This window comes from Podarcis liolepis (genome assembly GCF_965112155.1).
Source record: "Podarcis liolepis genome assembly, chromosome: 14".
In the NCBI taxonomy this organism is placed as follows: Eukaryota; Metazoa; Chordata; class Lepidosauria; order Squamata; family Lacertidae; genus Podarcis; species Podarcis liolepis.
The window spans coordinates 11552364-11573136 of record NC_139569.1 but is presented as its reverse complement, the minus strand read 5'-3'; the positions used below and the strand labels follow the sequence as shown (position 1 = coordinate 11573136).

Here is a 20773-nt window from a genome sequence, read left to right as displayed (position 1 = left end):
ACATTCTACTCATGTAGAAACACGTTGATTCCCAGACCATCCACAGGCCGGATTTAGAAGGCGATTGGGCTGGATCCGGCCCCTGGGCCTTAGTTTGCCTACCCATGAATTAGAACATCTAAAATTACCTCCCAACAACTGCAGACTCTGCTTGAAAGACTTGCTGAAAGAGGGAGGTGACACTGAAAAGGGAGACAGCATCTAACATTTAACAGGAGGGAATTCCAAAGGGCAGGTGCCATAAGACAAAAGGCAAGATTTTCCCCAGGGTCAGCTTCTGGTTGAGGTGTCTGGGTAAATGAAGATACTGAAGACACACCACAACAAATTCTTTAGGAAAGTCATTTAATGAGAAAGCTGGAGAACGTTCATTTGTGTTTTTTAAAAAATATATTTTAAATATATATCTGCTATAAAAACAAAAGGCCATCCATAGTAAGAACGTATGTACACAAATCCTTTCTATGTACAAGTTATTTAATAAAAGGAAACTGTTTTTAGCAGTGAAGCTACACTAATATAAATGACCAGCAGATCATTCCGTAATAGATTAACCAACCAGGGCAGAGCTGCCCCAACCCAGTGGGCAGAAAATACAGTTTCTTGGGCTCTCAAGATTATTAGGCGTTGAACTACTCTGGATAACCACCAAGGGAAACACCACAAATTGCCTCCTACCGTCCCATAATTTTGAGACAATTGTCTGGTGCACAGGACAAAGTATCTCAGCCTGCTCCTTCGCTTTTTGTTCACCTACAGGGCAGGTGAAAAGGAACTGCCGTGGGGGGGAAACCCTGAAGAGAGAAACCTAATTTCTCCCTGCCTCACACGAAGTTTGATGTAGACCAAAGGCAGCAACATAACTCAAACCAAGCCTTAATCCATAGAAACAGGTGCTGGCTTGATCTTCCAGCCTTTTTTGTTCTAAAAGGGTAGTAAAAGGTGTTGCAGGACTTAATGACAGTTCACCTGCACAGGGATAAGGGGAGACACCGTGGATCTATGCCAGTGTTGTGATAAAACACTTGCAGAGATCCAAGGATCATGGGGTTTGGTGCATGGTGGGAGTTGCAAGGGATGAGCAGCTATAACCTCAGTTACACACACCTAGTTGCATCAAGCATAGACATTTTGCCCATCTAGTAGTTTATTTCTTGAACAACATCATAAGCTTGATCTTTTGTGCTGCAAATGGGGGGGAAAAACTTTCGTGATAAATCACAATCCTATAAAAGAGGTCTCAATAGCATCCGCCAATGGAATCAATGCTAAAAATGTCCTAACGAACGTGCATAAAGGTTCGTTATTCTTGTGAAATCAGATCTAGATTGGCTATATGCCTTATGGTAGGTCTTCCGTGTGGGCAATTCCAAGGGTGCTCAATCTCACCCATGTGGGTGACGAGTTTCTTCATCTCATTTGCATTAAGCGCTGTTCCAACCATCACCTGTAGATGAAAAATAAAATGTTAAAAGTCTCATGAGGGTCAGTACTACCATTATCTATTTTTGGTTGACATACTTTACTTCCTTAATCTTAAAAAAGGAAGTTCCCTCCTATGTCCCGTTATCCAGTAAGCAGCTTTGAGCGTTATTTTAATAGAAAAGCAAGAAATAAATATGAAACCTCCAACGGATTAATACTTACAGACTTTCTACATGCTCGAGAAGCGAACATCTGTCTTACTCTGGAAGGCCTGCACATCACTCCAGGGCAGTCGCTTAACATGAAGATTAACTCCTCTATATCTTGTGGACCAAAAGTCCAGTTTTTGCTTGTAGGTAAAGAGATGAGTTTAACTCTTTGGGTAGCAGGAGCTGCAAGGTTTTAAATGAATGATTTAATAGCCACCACACTTTTCATGCATACATTTTAAAAAAGCCAAAAGTAAATGAAAAATTCCCACTTGTAATCTAAAACCTGAAATTTAGATTTTTAAATCGTATGCTCTTAATGCAGCAAGAGCATCTGATGTGGCTCTGTGAATGTAGATCTTCATCTGTGTGTGCGATGAAGCTGATGATTGATTGATTGATTGATTGATTGATTGATTGATTGATTGAATTTAAATGCCGCCCTATACCTGGAGGTCTCAGGGCGGTTCACAGAACAAAATCAATATATATATATAGTCAAAATAGAAACACTGACCCAATAACACGCACACCCTGATTAAGGCAGCTGTTGAAAGATGGAGCGTGTCTCAAAAATAATTTTAAAATTTAATAATTTCTACCTTCGTGTTACGATTTCTAATTTTTAAAATGCAGAGCTGAAAAACGGATGCATGAAGAATTAAGGGCATTCGTAACACATGGGCCCTGCTGCAGTTAGGTGCAACTTTGGTCACGACACCAATATCGGACAAACAGGAAGCACAACTGTTTCACTTCCTCTCCTTTCTCCTCTCTCTCTCATGTCCAAAATAGAACCTTTCACACCCCAGGCCTCCAGAGATGAACGCTGCCCCACCTTCACAACTCTGCATACCTCCCTGCCTCATAACGCTAGAATTTGTGTCCTGCTTACGGGCCTCCCACAGGCATCTGGTTGGCCACTGTGAAAACAAAATGGTGGACTCTGATGGGCCTTTGGCCTGATCCAGCATGCTCTTCTTATGAGAGTAGGAGGTAAAGGTAAAGGTAAAGGGACCCCTGACCATTAGGTCCAGTCGTGGCCGACTCTGGGGTTGTGCGCTCATCTCGCTTTATTGGCCGAGGAAGCTGGCGTTTGTCTGCTGACAGCTTCTGGGTCACGTGGCCAGCATGACTAAGCCGCTTCTGGCGAACCAGAGCAGTGCACGGAAATGCCGTTTACCTTCTCCCTGGAGCGGTACCTATTTATCTACCTGCACGTTGACGTGCTTTTGAACTGCTAGGTTGGCAGGAGCAGGGACCGAGCAACGGGAGCTCACCCCGTCATGGGGATTCGAACTGCCGACCTTCTGATCGGCAAGTCCTAGGCTCTGTGGTTTAACCCACAACGCCACCCTGAGTAGGAGGTAGGAACTGTTAATACTAACAGATTTCTTACCAGCCATTCACCATGAGGTCCCCAAGGTAGGTTACAATTCAAAAACCCAATATTAAAGTTCATTTTAAACATCAAAGCACTGATTCAGACAGTAGAGAGAGATGTGAAAAACAGAAAGCACAAGGCAGAGCATTTCCTGTTTTCTTTGCATGAATATCACAGTGGAGAGGTTGCACTCCGGACTATTGCTATAGCAACATGGGAGCTGCTTCCCTAGTCTTGCTTTATTCCATAGCAACATGAAAGGTCTATAATGTTCAGGTTGGCAACTGCTCACCAGGACGGAGAGCACTGTGGGAAGGAACCATAGCCCTGGGCTCACCTACTTGGTTCCTTTGTCTATACTGCATAAACTCTGTGAGAAGAAAACCCCAAGGCATTAGTAAGAGAAAAGAATAATTTCTATTAGGATGTAAAGCTGATGAAATTTCCAGAAGTGTAGTGTAGCTTCCGGGCTTATTTTCAGGGCAGGAGCAAGGACATTTGCCAGAGCACCATAACTCACAGACTATTCTTGCTCTGGCAAGTGAAAGCAAACAAGATTTTGAAGTTTCATTTACATTGGAGGAAGTCAGAAAAGGAAGAAAACAATGAAGCAGAGGCTAGATACGTCTTTCCTTTCCTTTGATGGGGTTCCTGACTTCATGGTAAGTGGTGACACTACCTTTGCAAGATTGCTTGCATTTCAGCTGGGTGAAAAAAGCTCAATGTGTTCTACAAGTTGAACCAATGCAGTCCAAAGCAATCCCTACTTACTTGCCACATAGCTGGATGGAGATTACTCCCAAGGACCTATGCAAACGATTGTTGCATACTATACACTGCTGCTGCTTTTCGGTGGGTATTGGTGTCGGAGAGAAAGAGAATAGCAACCACAACTTGGGCAAAGGAACTCGGGCAGATCTTTGTACCCTAGATATTAGCATCCCATTTAGGCGGAAACTCACCATCTTCATCAATAACAAAATCAAATCCATTTTTTCTGAAAATTTCCAGGTTTTCCATTAAAATGCTTTCGCTTACAGCAGTTAAGTTAAGATTCTGAGGCCTGATATAATGGGAGACATTGAAAAAAGAATAGGGTGTGAAGTTAGTGTGACGAGTGTTTATCTTGATACATTCTGGCAAAAGTTAGGCCCCACCTGATACATTTAAAGCAGTCTCATGCCACTTGGGTACTGTAGTTTAAGGGTGCTAGGAATTGTGGGGAGACCCCTGTTCCCCACCAACCAATCCCAAACTTCCCTGAAGAGGGCTTGTTAAACCACACTGGGAATTGTAGCTCTTAAACCACAGTTTCCACAACTGTTTAGGGAAAGCCATGGCTCTCCTTAAATGGTATAGTCTACTTTAAATGAACAAAGCAGATGGGATCCAAAAGCTCCTCCAAAGATCAGATGGAGATATTTTAATATACATCCAATGAAATGCTTGTTACTACAGTGGTGCCTCGCAAGACGAAATTAATTCGTTCCGCAAGTCTCTTCGTCTTGCGGTTTTTTCGTCTTGCGATGCACGGTTTCCCATAGGAATGCATTGAAAATCAATTAATGCGTTCCTAGGGAAACCGCCTTCAGACCAGGTCCGGGGACAGTCTGTCCCCGGACCTCTTCTGAAGGCTTGGGGGGGGGACAAGGGCTTTTCTTCCCACCCCCAGCATTTTAAAAAAACCCTGGGACAGCGGAGGACTTCTCCGCTGTCCGGGGCGATCTTAAAATGCTGGCGGGCGGCATTTTAAAATCGCCCTGGACAGCGGAGGACTTCTCCGCTGTCCGGGGCGATTTAAAAGCCCCTGGGAAGGCAGGCAGGGGGGACAAAGACTTTCGCCCCCTGCCCGCCTTCAGAAGGTGTCCCCGCCCCCCCTCCCCACTTCGGAACAGCTTTCCGAAGTGGGGCGGCTGGGGCAGGTGTCCCCGCCCCCCCTCCCCACTTCGGAACAGCTTTTCGAAGTGGGGCGGCTGGGGCAGGTGTCCCCGCCCCCCTCCCCACTTCGGAACAGCTGCAAAAGACGTCCGGGGGAAGCGGGGAAGCGAAGCGCTTCGCTTCCCGCTTCCCCCGGACCTCTTCTGAAGCAAGGGGCTGGGGGGAGATAGCCCCTTGCTTCAGAAGAGGTCCCGGGGAAGCGGGAAGCGAAGCGCTTCGCTTCCCCGCTTCCCCCGGACGTCTTTTGCAGCAAGGGGCTGCAGGGAGATCGCTATCTCCCCCCAGCCCCTTGCTTCAGAAGAGGTCCGGGGGAAGCGCTGTCCCGGGGAGATTTTAAAATGCTGGGGGTCGGCAGCGAACGCTTCGCTCCCGCCCGCCAGCATTTTAAGATCGCCCGGGGCAGCGGAGAAGTCTCCGCTGTCCCGGGAAGGCAGGCGGGGGGAGCAAAGACTTTTGCCCCCCGCCGGCCTTCAGAAGAGGTCCAGGACCTCTTCTGAAGGCCGGCTGTGGGCGAAAGTCTTTGCTCCCGACCGCCAGCAATTTAAAACAGGTCCCCGGAGATTTCCCTATGGGCTTTCGTCTTGCGAAGCAAGCCCATAGGGAAATTCGTCTTGCGAAGTGCCTCCGAAACAGAAAACCCTTTCGTCTTGCGGGTTTTCCGTCTTGCGAGGCATTCGTCTTGCGGGGTACCACTGTACTATTTTTGTTACTACTCTTCTTTTTTATGAAGTTCAGAGGGTAAAAGGGGTTTGAGTAAGCCAAGCCTAACCTCAAATGTATCAAAAGACCATCCTCGCATTAATCTTAGCATTCATTGGAATTTTGAATACAAGAACAGCTAAACTTCTTTTTTAAAAGTATTTAAAATAATAATAATGATGATGATAATAATAATAATAATAATAATAATAATAATAATAATAATAATAATTTATTATTTATACCCCGCCCATCTGGCTGGGCCTCCCCAGCCACTCTGGGCGGCTTCCATAGAAACCAAAAATACAGTAAAAGATCACACGTTAAAAACTTCCCTGAACAGGGCTGCCTTAAGATGTCTTCTGAATGTCAGGTAGTTGTTTATCGCTTTGACATCTGCTGGAAGGGTGTTCCACAGGGCGGGCGCTACTACCGAAAAGGCCCTCTGCCTGGTTCCCTGTAGCTTTGCTTCTCGCAATGAGGGAACCGCCAGAAGGCCCTCGGCGCTGGACCTCAGCGTCTGGGCAGAATGATGGGGGTGGAGACGCTCCTTCAGGTATACTGGACCGAGGCCGTTTAGGGCTTTAAAGGTCAGCACCAACACTTTGAATTGTGCTCGGAAACGTACTGGGAGCCAATGTAGGTCTTTCAAGACCGGTGTTATATGCTGTAAGACCCACCATAACCTGTGGCCAATTTTCAATTCTAACCTGGCTGCTAAGTACCTAAGGCAGGCAGCCACAAACTCGACCCTCCAGATGTTTTGGGACTACAACTCCCATCATCCCTGACCACTGGTCCTGTTAGCTAGGGATGATGGGAGTTGTAGTCCTTAAACATTTGGAGGGCCGAGTTTGGGGGTGCCTCACCTAAGGGGCTCAGGACACAGGTTCATGGGACATATTTGCATATGCTAATTTACAGATTACCCCTGAAAAATTAAGATGGAGGACTTCTGGTGCCTCAACTTGCAAAGTACTTGGCAGTGGACCCAGACACCCTATAAGCAAAGTAAAGCACAAACAAAGGCTTTAAAAAGTGAGGCGGGAGGAAAAAGAGCCCCAGGGACTCCCATAAAGAACCCTTTTATGAGCCCTAACATACACCCCCCCCCCCTTAAATCAGCTTGCATTCAAATTATTACCTTTGTTAGCTGTATCTCATTCCATCCCAAGTATGTGCTTCTTTAAACAGCCACAAGTTAAAAATATGTTTATCCAATCACTGCCATTCAGCTAGTACAGTGGTACCTCGGGTTACATATGCTTCAGGTTACATACGCTTCAGGTTACCGACTCCATTAACCCAGACTCCATTAACCCAGAAATAGTACCTCGGGTTAAGAACTTTGCTTCAGGATGAGAACAGAAATTGTGCTCCAGTGGCGCAGTGGCAGCAGGAGGGCCCATTAGCTAAAGTGGTGCTTCAGGTTAAGAACAGTTTCAGGTTAAGAACAGACCTTTGGAACGAATTAAGTACTTAACCTGAGGTACCACTGTACTTAGTATTTCTACCCCACTCTTCTGCTCCCTGAACACCCAGAGCAACTCCCAAAGAAGCTCTACCATGCAATAAAAAAGCAACGAAACTGGTCCAAGGGTAGGGCCTTCGCTGACTGCACTGAGCGGCCAGCTGCTCGTCTTGGGACACTTACGTGATCAGCTTCTGCCCCTGCAGAACCGTGTGCTCCTGCAACATCTCGAAGTTGTACTTCTCATCTGAAGCATGTTGATCAATGATGAAGAGGTCCGAGTTTAGCTTGGTTATTATAAACCCTAAATTGAACTGGCCGATTATGTCCATTTTAGCAAACATCTCTTTCCTGTATATAGGGAAAGGGTGGGGAAAGCAGGTTAAAAATGTGTTTACATTTTAGGGCAGGAGAACTAGCAGCCCTTTAAGTTCCCTGAAAAGGTAAAGGTAAAGGACCCCTGACAATTAAGTCTAGTCGCGAAGGACTCTGGGGTTGCGGCGCTCATCTTGCTTTACTGGCTGAGGGAGCCGGAGTTTGTCTGCAGTTTTTTTGGGGTCTTGTGGCCAGCTGCCTAAAAGACTAGCAACTCGCTCCAGAAAGTTACAGTGAGCATCACAGTGAGTTGTGAAAAGCTCTCTCTGTCACCTCATGGCCAAGGACAGATATGTAAGCAGCATTGCCCAGCTGTCCCTCAAGCAGAGTATATGGGAACCTGGGAAGAATTTTGCATGGGAACCTAAGCTGGAAAGCTGTGTCTCACGGTGCAAAGCAAAGCAAAGTTTCACCTACTCCACAGTGAGGATTTCCTGGTCACTGCAAATATTCCAGATGTACCATCCCAACTCCTTTCAAGTCAAACAGATACCATTGCTTTGCCAATGGAGGAATTTAAAAGGTCAAATACCTTATTTCTTTTCTTAATTCGTCTTCTGCTGTTTTATTTTCTCCTGGGCTAATTTTTGCCCTGAATTTTCTGAATTTTAGCGCTGCTTCTTTCTTCTCCTGTTCCTGGCTTAGCTTCTGTACTCTGCCCATCAGTGCGCTCAGAGAAAACTCCAACGGTATGGTTTTCTTCTCCAGTTCTACAGGTACATCATACTGCGATAGGACTGAAGAACCCCAGTCATTCTCCATCTTTGACGGAGTGGCCACCTGAGAAAGAGGCTGGCTCATCTTAAAACGTTTCATTTTGGGGGGTGAACTGTCTGCCTGCTGGGATAATTGGCTCTCTTTGCTTTGGTTCAATCTGCATTCAGCTCCCCAGAAATCTCCCCTCGTCTCAAGACTGCCACTTTGAACTTCTCTGAAAATAGGGAAATCTTCAAGAGGTGAGCCAATTGTGTTTTCACAGCTGGAACAGCTACCATTTTCTGGTGTGCTTAAACCCACTTCCGATTCTGCTGAGGTGCTCCCACAACCAGAATCTTTATCTTCTGCTGATTTCTTGAGTTTTTTGCCCGAAAGCATGAATATACTTGGATCCTCCTCTCTTCCACACTCCGCCTCTTTGCTGGAGCCAGTCTTCTTATTTGGAGAATCCAAAATGCTAAAAAATGCCGGAAGTTCTTTCTGCCCAGAGGAACTTTGTTGACGCCTGGCATTTGCAACACCATGAAAACGGTCCCTTTTCACTTGGTGGAGAGAAAATGATTCCCTAAGTTTGGCAAGAGTGATTGCTGTTTTTTCTTTTGCGCTCAGATTCTGAGAGGAGGAGCCACGTGAAGTTTCCAAGGCAGGGCTTTCTGCCTCTTCTTGAAGCACTGTGAAATTTCCTAAGAAAGGGTGAAGAGAGGAGAGTTTTAAATTGCAATTTAAAAATCAACCCACAGGAATAAATCAAGGCCCCAATGGTGAACTCCGAGGCTCCAGAGAAAGAACAGCGAGAGCAGCGGTGGGGAAATGGATCTGGCCAGCCAGCTGAATCCTAGATCCCCCCCTAACCACAGTGGATCACTCTGACAGTTGGATGGAGGCCCACTCAATTGTCAATCATCTGGCTTCACGATGACATTGGGTGATGAAATTTTTCTTTGTAGTGCGGCAAGCTATGCTACAAAAGGAAATCCAAGTCAAGTGAGGCTTGAAGTCACCACTGATCAGCTGTGCAGTGGAGAACATGGTCTTGCAGCAAATCCAGCAGGCTTGCAGTCACCATCAATTGACACTGATAACAATTGGGAGTGTACTTTACGGCTCCAGATTGTGCACCGCCCGCCACTTCTCTAGGTAAAGGTAAAGGGACCCCTGACCATTAGGTCCAGTCATGGACGGCTCTGGGGTTGTGGCGCTCATCTCGCTTTATTGGTCGAGGGAGCCGGCGTACAGCTTCCAGGTCATGCAGCCAGCATGACTAAGCCGCTTCTGGCGAACCAGAGCAGCACACGGAAATGCCGTTTACCTTCCCGCTGTAGCGGTACCTATTTATCTACTTGCACTTTGACGTGCTTTCGAACTGCTAGGTTGGCAGGAGCAGGGACCGAGCAACGGGAGCTCACCCCGTCGCGGGGATTCAAACCGCCGACCTTCTGATAGGCAAGTCCTAGGCTCTGTGGTTTAACCCACAGCGCCACCCGCGTCCCACGCTGCCACTTCTCTACTTGGCCCATAACACATCAAGTTTGGAGCAAGAAATGTGATTCAGGGAAAACAGCTTAGCAGGCCAAATTGGGACCCATCTTGTGAAAATGCCAAGCTCCATTTCACTAATAGCAGGCAGAAATCCATTGATACCTGATGCCTTGTCCGTAACGCAAGGCACTGCAGGAAATCACATTAAAACTGTGCCTGAGTTTGTCTAACTAAACGAGGCCGCAATTCTAAGCGGATGTGATTGCCCCGAGCCCCAGGGAATACAGCTGGGCTGACATTTGAGGAAATACGCACTGTGTGTAGCCGAACACAAACAGCTGAACCAGCCCGTTAACAATGCACTTTTAAAAAAGCATAATTATCCACTTAGAAAGGGAGTTGGTTTAAATGGCTGGTGTCATTCCTACCTTTAGTATCTGGCAATGTATGGTTGGCGATGAGTTTGTTAACATCACTGCCAAACATCCCCAACATTGAAGTCTTTAGAGTCGCCAATAGAAGTTTCTCTTCCTGCAACATTATTTGCCTTTTGTCGGGTGTCACATTGATGTCAACACATTCTAAAAACAAAGACATAAAATGGTATTGGCTTGGTTCACATTAACATTTAGTCATAGTTTTCTTAAGCGAAGCCATAGCATGTTTAACAAATGAATTAATCGAAAGCTGTCCTGCAGACAAAAAACAAATGAACCACGCCTTGTCTCTCCAAAATCTTCTAGCAACTTTTTGCCTCGTGCCTTTGCAATTTGGTGAGCATCTGGGTGGGCAAACAAAGCATGATTAAGGAAGGGTGTTAGGTGAATATGCACCTCCAAGCTCTAGTTAAAACAAACTAAAGCTCATTAGTAAACAACAAACCATGGCTTCATATTGTGGGAAATTATTAGCCATGGCGATCATCCATGTAATGAGTAGCTTTCACAAATATGTTAATGAGAGCTTTACTTCTATTGCCAATTGCCGCATTGTGAGGTAATTGGGTGAGGAGAAAGAGATGGATCTCCTACCCCTCCACACTGCAGGCTAATGGAAATTGCCCTCACATGGAGAGGATTTAAAAAACAAAACCCTGATATGGCTCCAAGTCATACATTTAATCTAATGATTACTTGAGTCCTATCTGTACCGCTTAAAAAAATATTTTACTTTTTACCAACCACCAAAACACAAACAGTGAAACCCCCCCAGGCGGCTGATACATTGGATATACATATTCAATAATATACATATTCAATAATATTCAATAATAACATATTCAAATCAACCATATGTTGATTTCTATATACCTTAACACTCCTCCCTCCACAAGGTTTATTTAACTTTTAACATTTTAATGCCCCAAGTTATTCAAACCTACCCAAATAATTCAATATCTTCTCAAACCAATCCTCCTCTTTCTCACTGACCTTAAGCCCTTTCATTCTATGTATCTTCACAGTTAGGTATTCTAAAATTATAATATTATTCAGTTTTTTCCTCCATTGGTTCACCCCAGCTCTTCTGCATTTTTCCAATTACTCGCTATAACCTGTCTGGCTGCAATTACCATCAATTTTACCCATTTACATTCCTCTTTGGTTTTTAACTCGGTACTACTGAGGGTAATAAGAACCATTAATTTTGGTATTTCCACATTCCTTCCCACAATTCCACAAAAAAAAAAAATCTGTACCACTTTAACATCCAAGCAGTTCAGCCCTACCTGTATGCCATTAACCCACTGCCCGGTATATTCCTGATTCGTCCTGAGCCACCTCATTCTCCCTTCTCCATGACGCATGTCCCTCTCCCACTGGCCTTCATAGATATTTCCAGATTTATAACTAGGAAGGAAACAAACGAACAAGGAAAGCAGAGTTGGCAATCCCAACGAATATTGTTTTAAAATAGACTGACATTTCATAAAGTCATTTCTGGATGATGTGAAGTCATTTCCCCAAGATGTGATGCAGCTACTAGCAGATGGCTTTAAAAGGGGGAAAGGGAAAGGGAAAATTACGGTGGAGGAGAAGTATATTACCCATAACAGCTGAACGGAACCTCCATGTTTATTGGAAGGTCACTAGATTCGCTCCCAATGCGAACAGCAACCTTGGAGGAGTAATTTTCATTGCAGCAAGGAAGAAAAGGTTAAATACAGTGGTACTTCGGGTTAAGTACTTAATTTGTTCCGGAGGTCCGTTCTTAACCTGAAACTGTTCTTAACCTGAAGCACCACTTTAGCTAATGGGGCCTCCTGCTGGCGCTGTGCCGCTGCTGCACAATTTCTGTTCTCATCCTGAAGCAAAGTTCTTAACCCGAGGTAATATTTCTGGGTTAGCGGAGTCTGTAACCTGAAGCGTATGTAACCTGAAGCGTATGTAACCCGAGGTACCACTGTACTCCCTTCTCATGTGCTTCAATCCCGATAATTACTGCTTCCCTCAACCAGTAGCTGCTACAATATTTGCATTTCTAAAAAAAAGATGTGCATATAAAATGAAAAGCTTCCCAAGATGCCACCTTCCCAAACTCTGATGGGTTTTACATGCCAAAAGTGGGAGAGAGGTCTCCAGTAATATTTTTTCATTAGTCCTTGGCTACCCACAGTATTTTAGATAGCCCAACCAAACGCATAACACCATATTTGACAGATAGCGCATTTCAACTTGATTCACGTTTAGGATACCTAATATGTAATTGTGGGATACTGACTGATAAGCTCAGCTTGGAATGAGGATACTATGAATTCTGCTCATCCATGAACCTCGCTTTTGGCAAATCTTAGGCCAAATCACAAGTTGCCTTGGTGGTTTGTTTAAGACTGGTCATCATTCTACGTTAAACAAACAAAATCCAGTTGCAAGGGCCATTATGGCTGGTTTCTGTTAATATAAATGTAGTGGTACCTCTGGTTACGTACTTAATTCGTTCTGGAGGTCCGCTCTTAACCTGAAACTGTTCTTAACCTGAAGCACCACTTTAGCTAATGGGGACTCCCACTGCTGCCGCGCCACTACTGCGTGATTTCTGTTCACATCCTGAAGCAAAGTTCTTAACCCGAGGTACTATTTCTGGGTTAGCGGAGTCTGTAACCTGAAGCGTCTGTAACCTGAAGCGTCTGTAACCCGAGGTACCACTGTATATTGTTTTGAACATGCAATCATGATAATATGTGGTTTGGTCCTCAGTCTCTCCATTTAGCCTACCTCACAGTGCTGTTATGAGGACATAACGGGGAAACCCAACAGAGGGTACCTTGGCTTCCTTGATGCACATGTAATAAATGAAAATGTGAGTTTCCTGCAGATATGTGTCCTGCTGATATGTGTCCAAAGATCTGCTGAATCAGAAAGGTTCTAAAACTTACCATCTTATTCCCCATCCACTTTTTACATTGTATACGAAGTCACCTTCATACCAGGAAGAACCTTCCTTGTTGTAATAAATGGTGCCCTGAAAGCACATCATACAAGCACATTAATCAACCAGTGCCTAAGCATTTGCATGTACTAAGGTAAAGTGTGCATTATAAATGCATGTATCCGTGAAAATGACACCCAAAAGCTCATTATACTGTATGTATGTCAGGGGGGGAGGGGAAATGCATACAAAAAAGTGCAGGTTAGGAGAAAACAGCATTAAAATGGTCATGATTTTTCAGCAGGACTGAAAACTAATGTGGAAATATGGAGAACCAAAGGCTGGGAAAAACTGAGAAACCAAAACAGTTAGATTTGCCCAATTTCAAAACCAGCTTGTGAGGCAGTGGTGTTGGGAGGAAGCATGTTGGAATGGAAATTAGTCCTGCAAATATGATTAGTGCTGACCATTGTTGCTTTCAGTCTACAGTAACTGATTACTGTTTCCGTATTTGCATTTCCTTTGCACTGAAATGAATGGAATGGGGGTGGAAGCGTATTAATTATTTAAAATTCAGCCACAGTGGACAGCAAGAAGAATAACGTGTGTTTTTTTGTCTAAAGACAACATGCAGCAGAATGGAGATTGTGCTACATTTGACTGACACAAGTCAGAATGGAAACCATGCCATCTTGCTTCCTTGCACCTGGCACACATTCATTGGAGCTCGGCTGCTGCTACCTACCATAATTAAAAGGTACGTCTCCTTAACAGGGGGTCCAGAAGAGGCTGAGAGCCTCCTCAAGTCTGGATCTGGCCCGGTTTTGTTTGCTTTTTAACTATGACGCCAATCGCAAAGTAGAAAACTCACAAAGAGTGAAAGGAGGACTGCTATCAGTCACCTTGTCATCATCATCATTTTTAATTTGTATACAGTGGTGCCCCGCAAGACGAATGCCTCGCAAGACAAAAAACTCGCTAGACGAAAGGGTTTTGGGTTTTTTGAGTTGCTTCGCAAGACGATTTTCCCTATGGGCTTGCTTCGCAAGACGGAAACGTCTTGCAAGTTTGTTTCCTTTTTCTTAACACCTTTAATACAGTTGCGACTTGACTTCAAGGAGCAACTCATAGAACGCGGTGTGGTAGCCTTTTTTGAGGTTTTTGGTGATTTTTGAAGCTTTTCTAAAACTTTCCCGACACCGTGCTTCGCAAGACAAAAAAAATTGCAAGACGACAAAACTCGCGGAACGAATTAATTTCGTCTTGCGAGGCACCACTGTACCGTCTTTCTATCTTACAATACTCAAGGTGGTTTACAAGCTGAAGAAACAAAAAATGGACACCTTATAACAATCTAATGCAATACAAAAATGTGATAATAAAATATAACTTTAAAATAGGTAACCTATATCAAAAAAGTAGCATTCAACAATCACTAGAACAGTATTAAATAATAACATATAAAAGTTAAACAGAAATCCACTCAGCAGTTATAATAAATAATTTCTAAACTATAATCAATAAAACAACGGTAAGACACAGAACATAAAATAATACAATACAAATTGAGAAGCAGAGACTAGAGAGTGGGACAAGGCAGGTGGAAGGAGGCCTTGCCTGATGGAGTCTCTCCCCTTTCAGGCAACTCAGCAATTCTTAAATCTGTGTCTAGACTTGGTAGCAGCTCTGAGCACAGAATAGGTGAGATTTTCCTGCCCCAGATTCCCCCAGCAATCCAGGCGATGCTTCAGCCATGGTGCTTTACTTACCTTGCCATGCCTTTTGCCTTCGACCCACTGGCCAATGTACGAAACAGGGTAGGTGCCACACTTGTACATGCCAAAGCCATGCCTGATCCCACTCTTTACCTCTCCGTCATAGACGCTGCCATCCGGCCAGGTGTAACTGCCATGATGCATTTGTAGGTTCTTCACAAAGTTTCCCTAGAGAGAGGGGTGAGGGGAGGGACAAAAGAGATTCACAGCTAGAACAAGTGATCTCTTGTTTTACCTGGAAATTTATGCATTATACCTTTTCATAAAAAATATTGAAAAGTATGGTTTATTAAGCCCAGGTTCTCGGTTTATCACTACAAACAAGCAGAGACATAAGATTTAATATACACATATGGAAATTATCCTTTGGCCAAGAGTCTAAGATATGTACTTGCAAGTTAAGGGCCGTCAAGGTAGTTGCAATGATGCTCCATTTAACATGACAGTTTACCTCATACTTCACTCCATCAGCCCATGTGTATGTTCCTTGTCCATGCATGAGGCCTTCAGAAAACATGCCCTTCAAAATGAAACACAGATTTCAATCAATCAATCAATCAATCAATCAATCAGTGTTTATTACAGCCAACGGCCAGCATATTTAAACCAGAATTGCTGCATAATTCTCTACATAAACAATAAAAACAATCAATCTGGGGTTAACAATCAATATACTAATTGTTGTTGTTTAGTAGTTTAGTTGTGTCCGACTCTTCGTGACCCCATGGACCAGAGCATGCGAGGCACTCCTGTCTTCCACTGCCTCCTGCAGTTTGGTCAAACTCCTGCTGGTAGCTTCGAGAATACTGTCCAACCATCTCGTCCTCTGTTGTCCCCTTCTCCTTGTGCCCTCAATCTTTTCCAACATCAGGGTCTTTCCAGGGAGTCTTCTCATGAGATGGCCAAAGTATTGGAGCCTCAGCTTCAGGATCTGTCCTTCCAGTGAGCACTCAGGGCTGATTTCCTTCAGAATGGATAGGTTTGATCTTCTTGCAGTCCATGGGACTCTCAAGAGTCTCCTCCAGCACCATAATTCAAAAGCATCAATTCTTTGGCGATCAGCCTTCTTGATGGTCCAGCTCTCACTTCCATACATCACTACTGGGAAAACTATAGATTTAACTATACGGACCTTTGTTGGCAAGGTGATGTTTCTGCTTTTTAAGCTGCTTTTTAATATACTAATTAAGTGTACTTAAAATACTTAAAATACGTATCCAGAGAAATAAAGCACCATAAAAGCTTAAAAGATTTAGCTAAGCAGTTTGTGATGATTTATATAGCTGTGTTTTGTCAACTTCCAAACAACAAAACAGTAGGAAAATAGGGATATCTAAACACCTGAAAGAAAATTTGGGGGGGGGGGCTGAGAAACAGTCCTGTCTGAAACCCTGGAGAGAGATTGTATTATATTGTAATCAGCTCTGTGATCCTCAGTTGAAGGGCAGTATAGAAATACTATTTTAACACTTTTACAAAGAATCCTGGGAACTGTAGTTTGTTAGTGCTGGGAATTGTTTGGAGACTCTTAACAAACTAGAGTTCCCAGGATTCTTTGGAGGAAGATGTGAGTGTTAAAATAGCATAAATGTTCTTTAAAGGTATGCTGTGGACATGACCTTAACTCACATTTGCTGCCTGAGGAGCAACATACCCGTATTTTTTGCTCTATAACACGCACCCGACCATAACACACACGTAGTTTTTAGAGGAGGAAAATCTGTAGGCATGCCACCCGTAGGCATTCCCTCTATAACACGCACAGACATTTCCCCTTACTTTCTAGGAGGAAAAAAGTGAGTGTTATGGTGCAAAAAATACGGTAAATCTAGAGTCTAACACTAGCAGTAGTAAAAGCAATAATCTGAGCCTAGCTCACAGGTTCCAGTCACCCTCCCCCCCAAAAAATATTACATACAGAGCCCACCATCAAATGTACTCACATTGTATACATTGCCTCCTTGAAAACGAGCTGTTCCTTCTCCCTCATATAACCCACAGACTTTTTCTCCTTCGTAGCTACAAGGGGGGGGGGACACTTAAGATTAAAATTAACTGGTATTGAATAAATCCATATAATGAGCAGACAAAATAATTTCAAGCATGAAATAGAAGCATTAATCTATATCAAATTGAAAAACAACTTTTCTCACCAGGGTACATCAGTGGTGGAGAAGGTGCAACTAGTAAAGTTTTCACCTAAATGCAGCTACACACACACACACACACACACACACACACAGAGTGGGGTTTTTTTTTTACTCTTTGGGGGTTGAGAAACTTCTGCCACCAGTTGTGGTATTCTGCAGAAGGCCATCCCACTCTCCCTGCTTCCCCAATAAAGGGACAAAATGGAGCAAAAACAGAGAATGAGTAATTTATTTTAACATTTACAGATTCCAACCAAGATAAAACTTGGTATTAATTATTCATTCTAACATCACTGAAGTTTTGGAGGTGTAAGGTTGCAAAATGGAATGGAACCCCCAGCAGATGCAGGGATGAAAAATATTGTCTTAGGGCATTAAGGTAAGCAAAAGATACAACAACTCTCACTCAGAAACCTGCACAGAGTCATCTAATTAAATAGATTCCCAACCTTGAAGCAGGCACAATCTTTTTATATTTGTCTGAAATTTACAAATTGTCCTGAGCCCTTGGATTAAAGAAGGTAGGTCTGCCATGCATCCGGGATTTCAAAGGCAGAATTGATGTCCAGGGGGAATTTCTGAAATGTGGTGTCCTGGTTTTTTACTTTTTGAAATATGTCAAATCTAAAGTAGGGGATATATTAGCAAATAAACTAAAAATACATATATTATAATTATTATACTATAATTACCGTGCTCTGTTTACACTGCCAGAAAGAAGAGGACACAGCCTCTAATTAGCTAGTAAATTGCAAGATCGCATCTTCAATGCCATGTAAACCATCTTTATACTACTTTAACAGTAGTATAAAGTACAAAGTACTACTTTAACGGTCATACCCCCACCAAAGAATCCTGGGAAATGTAGTTTGCTAAGGGTGCAAAGTGTTGTTAAGACACCCATCATAGAGCTATATTTCCCAGGATGCTTTGAAGGAGCTATTAAAGTAGCATGAGAGTTCTTTAAATGTATGCCTTTGCCACGAACTTGATAAATTTAAGCCTGTTATTAACCTTAGGTACCAGCCACACAGGCATGCGGGTGGCACTGTGGGTTAAACTACAGAACCTAGGGCTTGCCGATCAGAAGGTAGGCGGTTCAAATCCCTGCGACGGGGTGAGCTCCCGTTGCTCGGTCCCTGCTCCTGCCAACCTAGCAGTTCGAAAGCATGAACTGCGAGTAGATAAATAGGTACCGATCCAGCAGGAAGGTAAACGGCGTTTCCATGCGCTGCTCTGGTTCGCCAGAAGTGATTTAGTCATGCTGGCCACATGACCCAGAAGCTGTACGCTGGCTCCCTCAGCCAGTAAAGCGAGATGAGCACTGCAACCCCAGAGTCGTCCATGACTGGACCTAATGGTCAGGGGTCCCTTTACCTTTACCTTTCACACATACATAGTCTAAGTCCTCCACCCCCCACCCCAGTCCTTCTAGTTTACCTTTCAACGATGAGCTGAGTCAGAATCGGTTCCTCATACTCAATGGGTTCTGTGGGTGGAAGGGCCACTGCTTCTTTCACCTCTTCTTGGGGAACTGTTTGGGCTGCTGCCTGTTCATCCACTTGATTTACAGCCGGTGGGATGTTCTGTACAGAAGTAGCAGGTTCTACTGAGGGCTCGTGTGCAGGAGGAGGAGGCAAAGACTTTTCTCCTTTCTTACTGTCTCTCTTCTTTTCTTTACCCATTGCAGCTGAATTGTACCAAAATCAGGACTCCCTAGATATCTTGCCTCCTTCACTTTTCAAACTTTACAGATCCTGTAAAGGGAGAGAGGGGAGATATATATATATTCTGTTGATAAACCTGCCTGATGACACCTTCCTCTACCTGAGTCCAACAAAACAATCACACTCTTAAGCACCTGGTGAACAAGGGAGTTGAAGCACAGCTTGCCATCGGCCAACACCAGGCATAGGCAAACTCGGCCCTCCAGATGTTTTGGGACTACAATTCCCATCATCCCTAGCTAATAGGACCAGTGGTCAGGGATGGTGGGAATTATAGTCTCAAAACATCTGGAGGGCCGAGTTTGCCTATGCCTGGCCAACACCAAGGGAAGCATTGCCTTATCATGGGATAGAGCATCACTGCACTAGGAAACAAGAGCTTAACACATAATCTTAAAACAATAGTGTAAGTCAAGAGACAGAGGCTATGATCCAGCTGTCCCTACCACTCTACAAGGTGGCATTTACATGGGAAGAGGGTTATCAGAAGAGGTATCAAGGGCAATAAAAAGAATTAAGGGAGGGGGAAACAGAGCTCTAAGAATAGAGGGCCTGTCAGCCACTTCCTATAGGATTTCCTTGTTTTAATTCAGACAATAACTGAAGTCATAAATAACATTCTTCACATAGGATTGCTACCGGAATTCAGGAAAGGAGGCGAAAATCATTGTTTTTTGCCAAACCAGACAAGGCTCCTGCCCTTTTAATTTTGCATAAGTCAATTTCATACTTAAGTAATGAACATAAAAGTGTGTTCATTTTAGTGGGAAAAATAAAAATGAACACATATGCAATGTGGTTAAGCAGGCTTCTGTTTAATAGGGAAATGGCTGTTTGGAAAGGAGTCGAAACCTCTCCAGTTGAGTTCACTCATGCCACAACACAGGTGTTTTTGTGTCCCATCCCAATTGTTACTCTGTGGCTTTTTTGGCAGCATAGAACACAGTTGACCAAATAGAGGTGCCTGGAGATGAGAGCTTATTGTGTGAACAGTGCTCCTCATGATATTATTATTATTATTATTATTATTATTATTATTATTATTATTAATTGCAGCAGCCACACACAAAATAGCCAGTTCATATCCTACTCCCTTCAGATTTATCTTTCCTGGGAAAATCCAGTTTAAACAGACACACACACACACACACACACACCTCTGTTGTGCTTGTGACCCGTTTACCGCAACTGAACAAACCTTCTCCAACATCAAGTCCCCTTCTGGAAGCACGATGGATCTAGTCCCTTAGTAATGGCATTTTTAAAGCTATCTTAAAAAAGGATTTTATTTAAAAAATGAATTGCAGTCCACATATTTGGAAGACGCAAAAATTCTTCAGGCTGGGGCTGCTCAAAAGTGCCTCCCTCAGACTTGGATGGGGCTGTTGGTGTCCATCGCTTACTCACACAAGCAAAAGGACAGAGAATTTCTAGCCTCCAACCTCCAGCAGAAACTCTCTGCAGAGAGATTTAAGTAGCAACAACAGCAGCAGCGGTTGCAGCGTCTCAATCCCGGACAGTTACCATAGTAACCACTCTCAGGGCGGTAGGGGGAAGAGGAGAGTATTTATTCCTCTTAAAGGGACCACCACCTATTAGCCTATTGCCACAGCCTCCTTAACAACAAAAAAGCTCTATGCCAGTGGTGGGGGTGCCCAAACAGGCACTGATGGAGCAGAAGGAAGAGAAACCAACAGTGGATGGAGGGAAAGCCAATTATTGGTTGTGCCCCAGCTTTGCCCCCATTTTCCTCTCGGCTCAATTCTGTTAAAGGCCACATCCACCCCACACATTTAAAGCGCTATGATACCACTTTAAACAGTCGTGGATTCACCCTGCAAAGGATTCTGGGAGATGTAGTTTGTTAAGGGTTCAGAGAGTCCTTAGAAGACGCCCCATTCCCCTCACAGAGTTACAAGTCTCAGAGTTTCCAGTGAAGTACGAATGACTGTTAAATCCACTCTGGGAATTGTTTCTCTGGGAGGGAAATAGGGGGCCTCTTAGCAACCTTTATAACTCGTAACAAACTACATCTCCCAAGAACCTTTGGGGGAAGCC

The 20773-nt window shown here is 43.9% G+C and overlaps 2 protein-coding genes across 2 annotated transcripts; both read right to left on the bottom strand.

Moving 5' to 3' along the window:
- Positions 1–328: 328 nt before the first annotated feature.
- Positions 329–10322, bottom strand: LOC310692885 (mismatch repair endonuclease PMS2-like). Its single transcript, XM_083474361.1, has 6 exons — positions 10126–10322; positions 8034–8901; positions 7310–7477; positions 3981–4081; positions 1648–1817; positions 329–1447 (listed from the first exon to the last, which is right to left on the bottom strand). Exons 1-6 carry the CDS (start codon positions 10292–10294, stop codon positions 1304–1306), a joined length of 1620 nt encoding a protein of 539 aa, XP_083330487.1. The 5' UTR covers positions 10295–10322; the 3' UTR covers positions 329–1303.
- Positions 10323–10436: 114 nt separating this feature from the next.
- On the bottom strand, positions 10437–20475 carry LOC310693810 (radial spoke head 10 homolog B-like; the record flags this gene model as incomplete). The annotated part of the gene is made up of 9 exons (XM_083476187.1): positions 19914–20475; positions 18429–18745; positions 16782–16857; positions 15290–15358; positions 14833–15006; positions 13564–13590; positions 13071–13156; positions 11394–11544; positions 10437–10478 (listed from the first exon to the last, which is right to left on the bottom strand). The coding sequence occupies exons 2-9, from the start codon at positions 18671–18673 to the stop codon at positions 10437–10439; spliced, it is 870 nt and encodes a 289-aa protein (XP_083332313.1). The 5' UTR covers positions 18674–18745; positions 19914–20475.
- Between the last annotated feature and the right edge of the window lie 298 nt (positions 20476–20773).

Bases quoted from the DNA above. Each gene is read 5' to 3' on its own strand.
- LOC310692885 (XM_083474361.1), bottom strand. From the start codon at position 10,294: ATGTCTTTGTTTTTAGAATGTGTTGACATCAATGTGACACCCGACAAA. The intron at 4,082-7,309 runs GTAAGTGTCCCA...CCATTATATCAG, and splicing joins CAGGGGCAGAAGCTGATCAC to GCCTCAGAATCTTAACTTAA. The intron at 1,818-3,980 runs GTGAGTTTCCGC...AAAACCTTGCAG, and splicing joins TTTTGTTATTGATGAAGATG to CTCCTGCTACCCAAAGAGTT.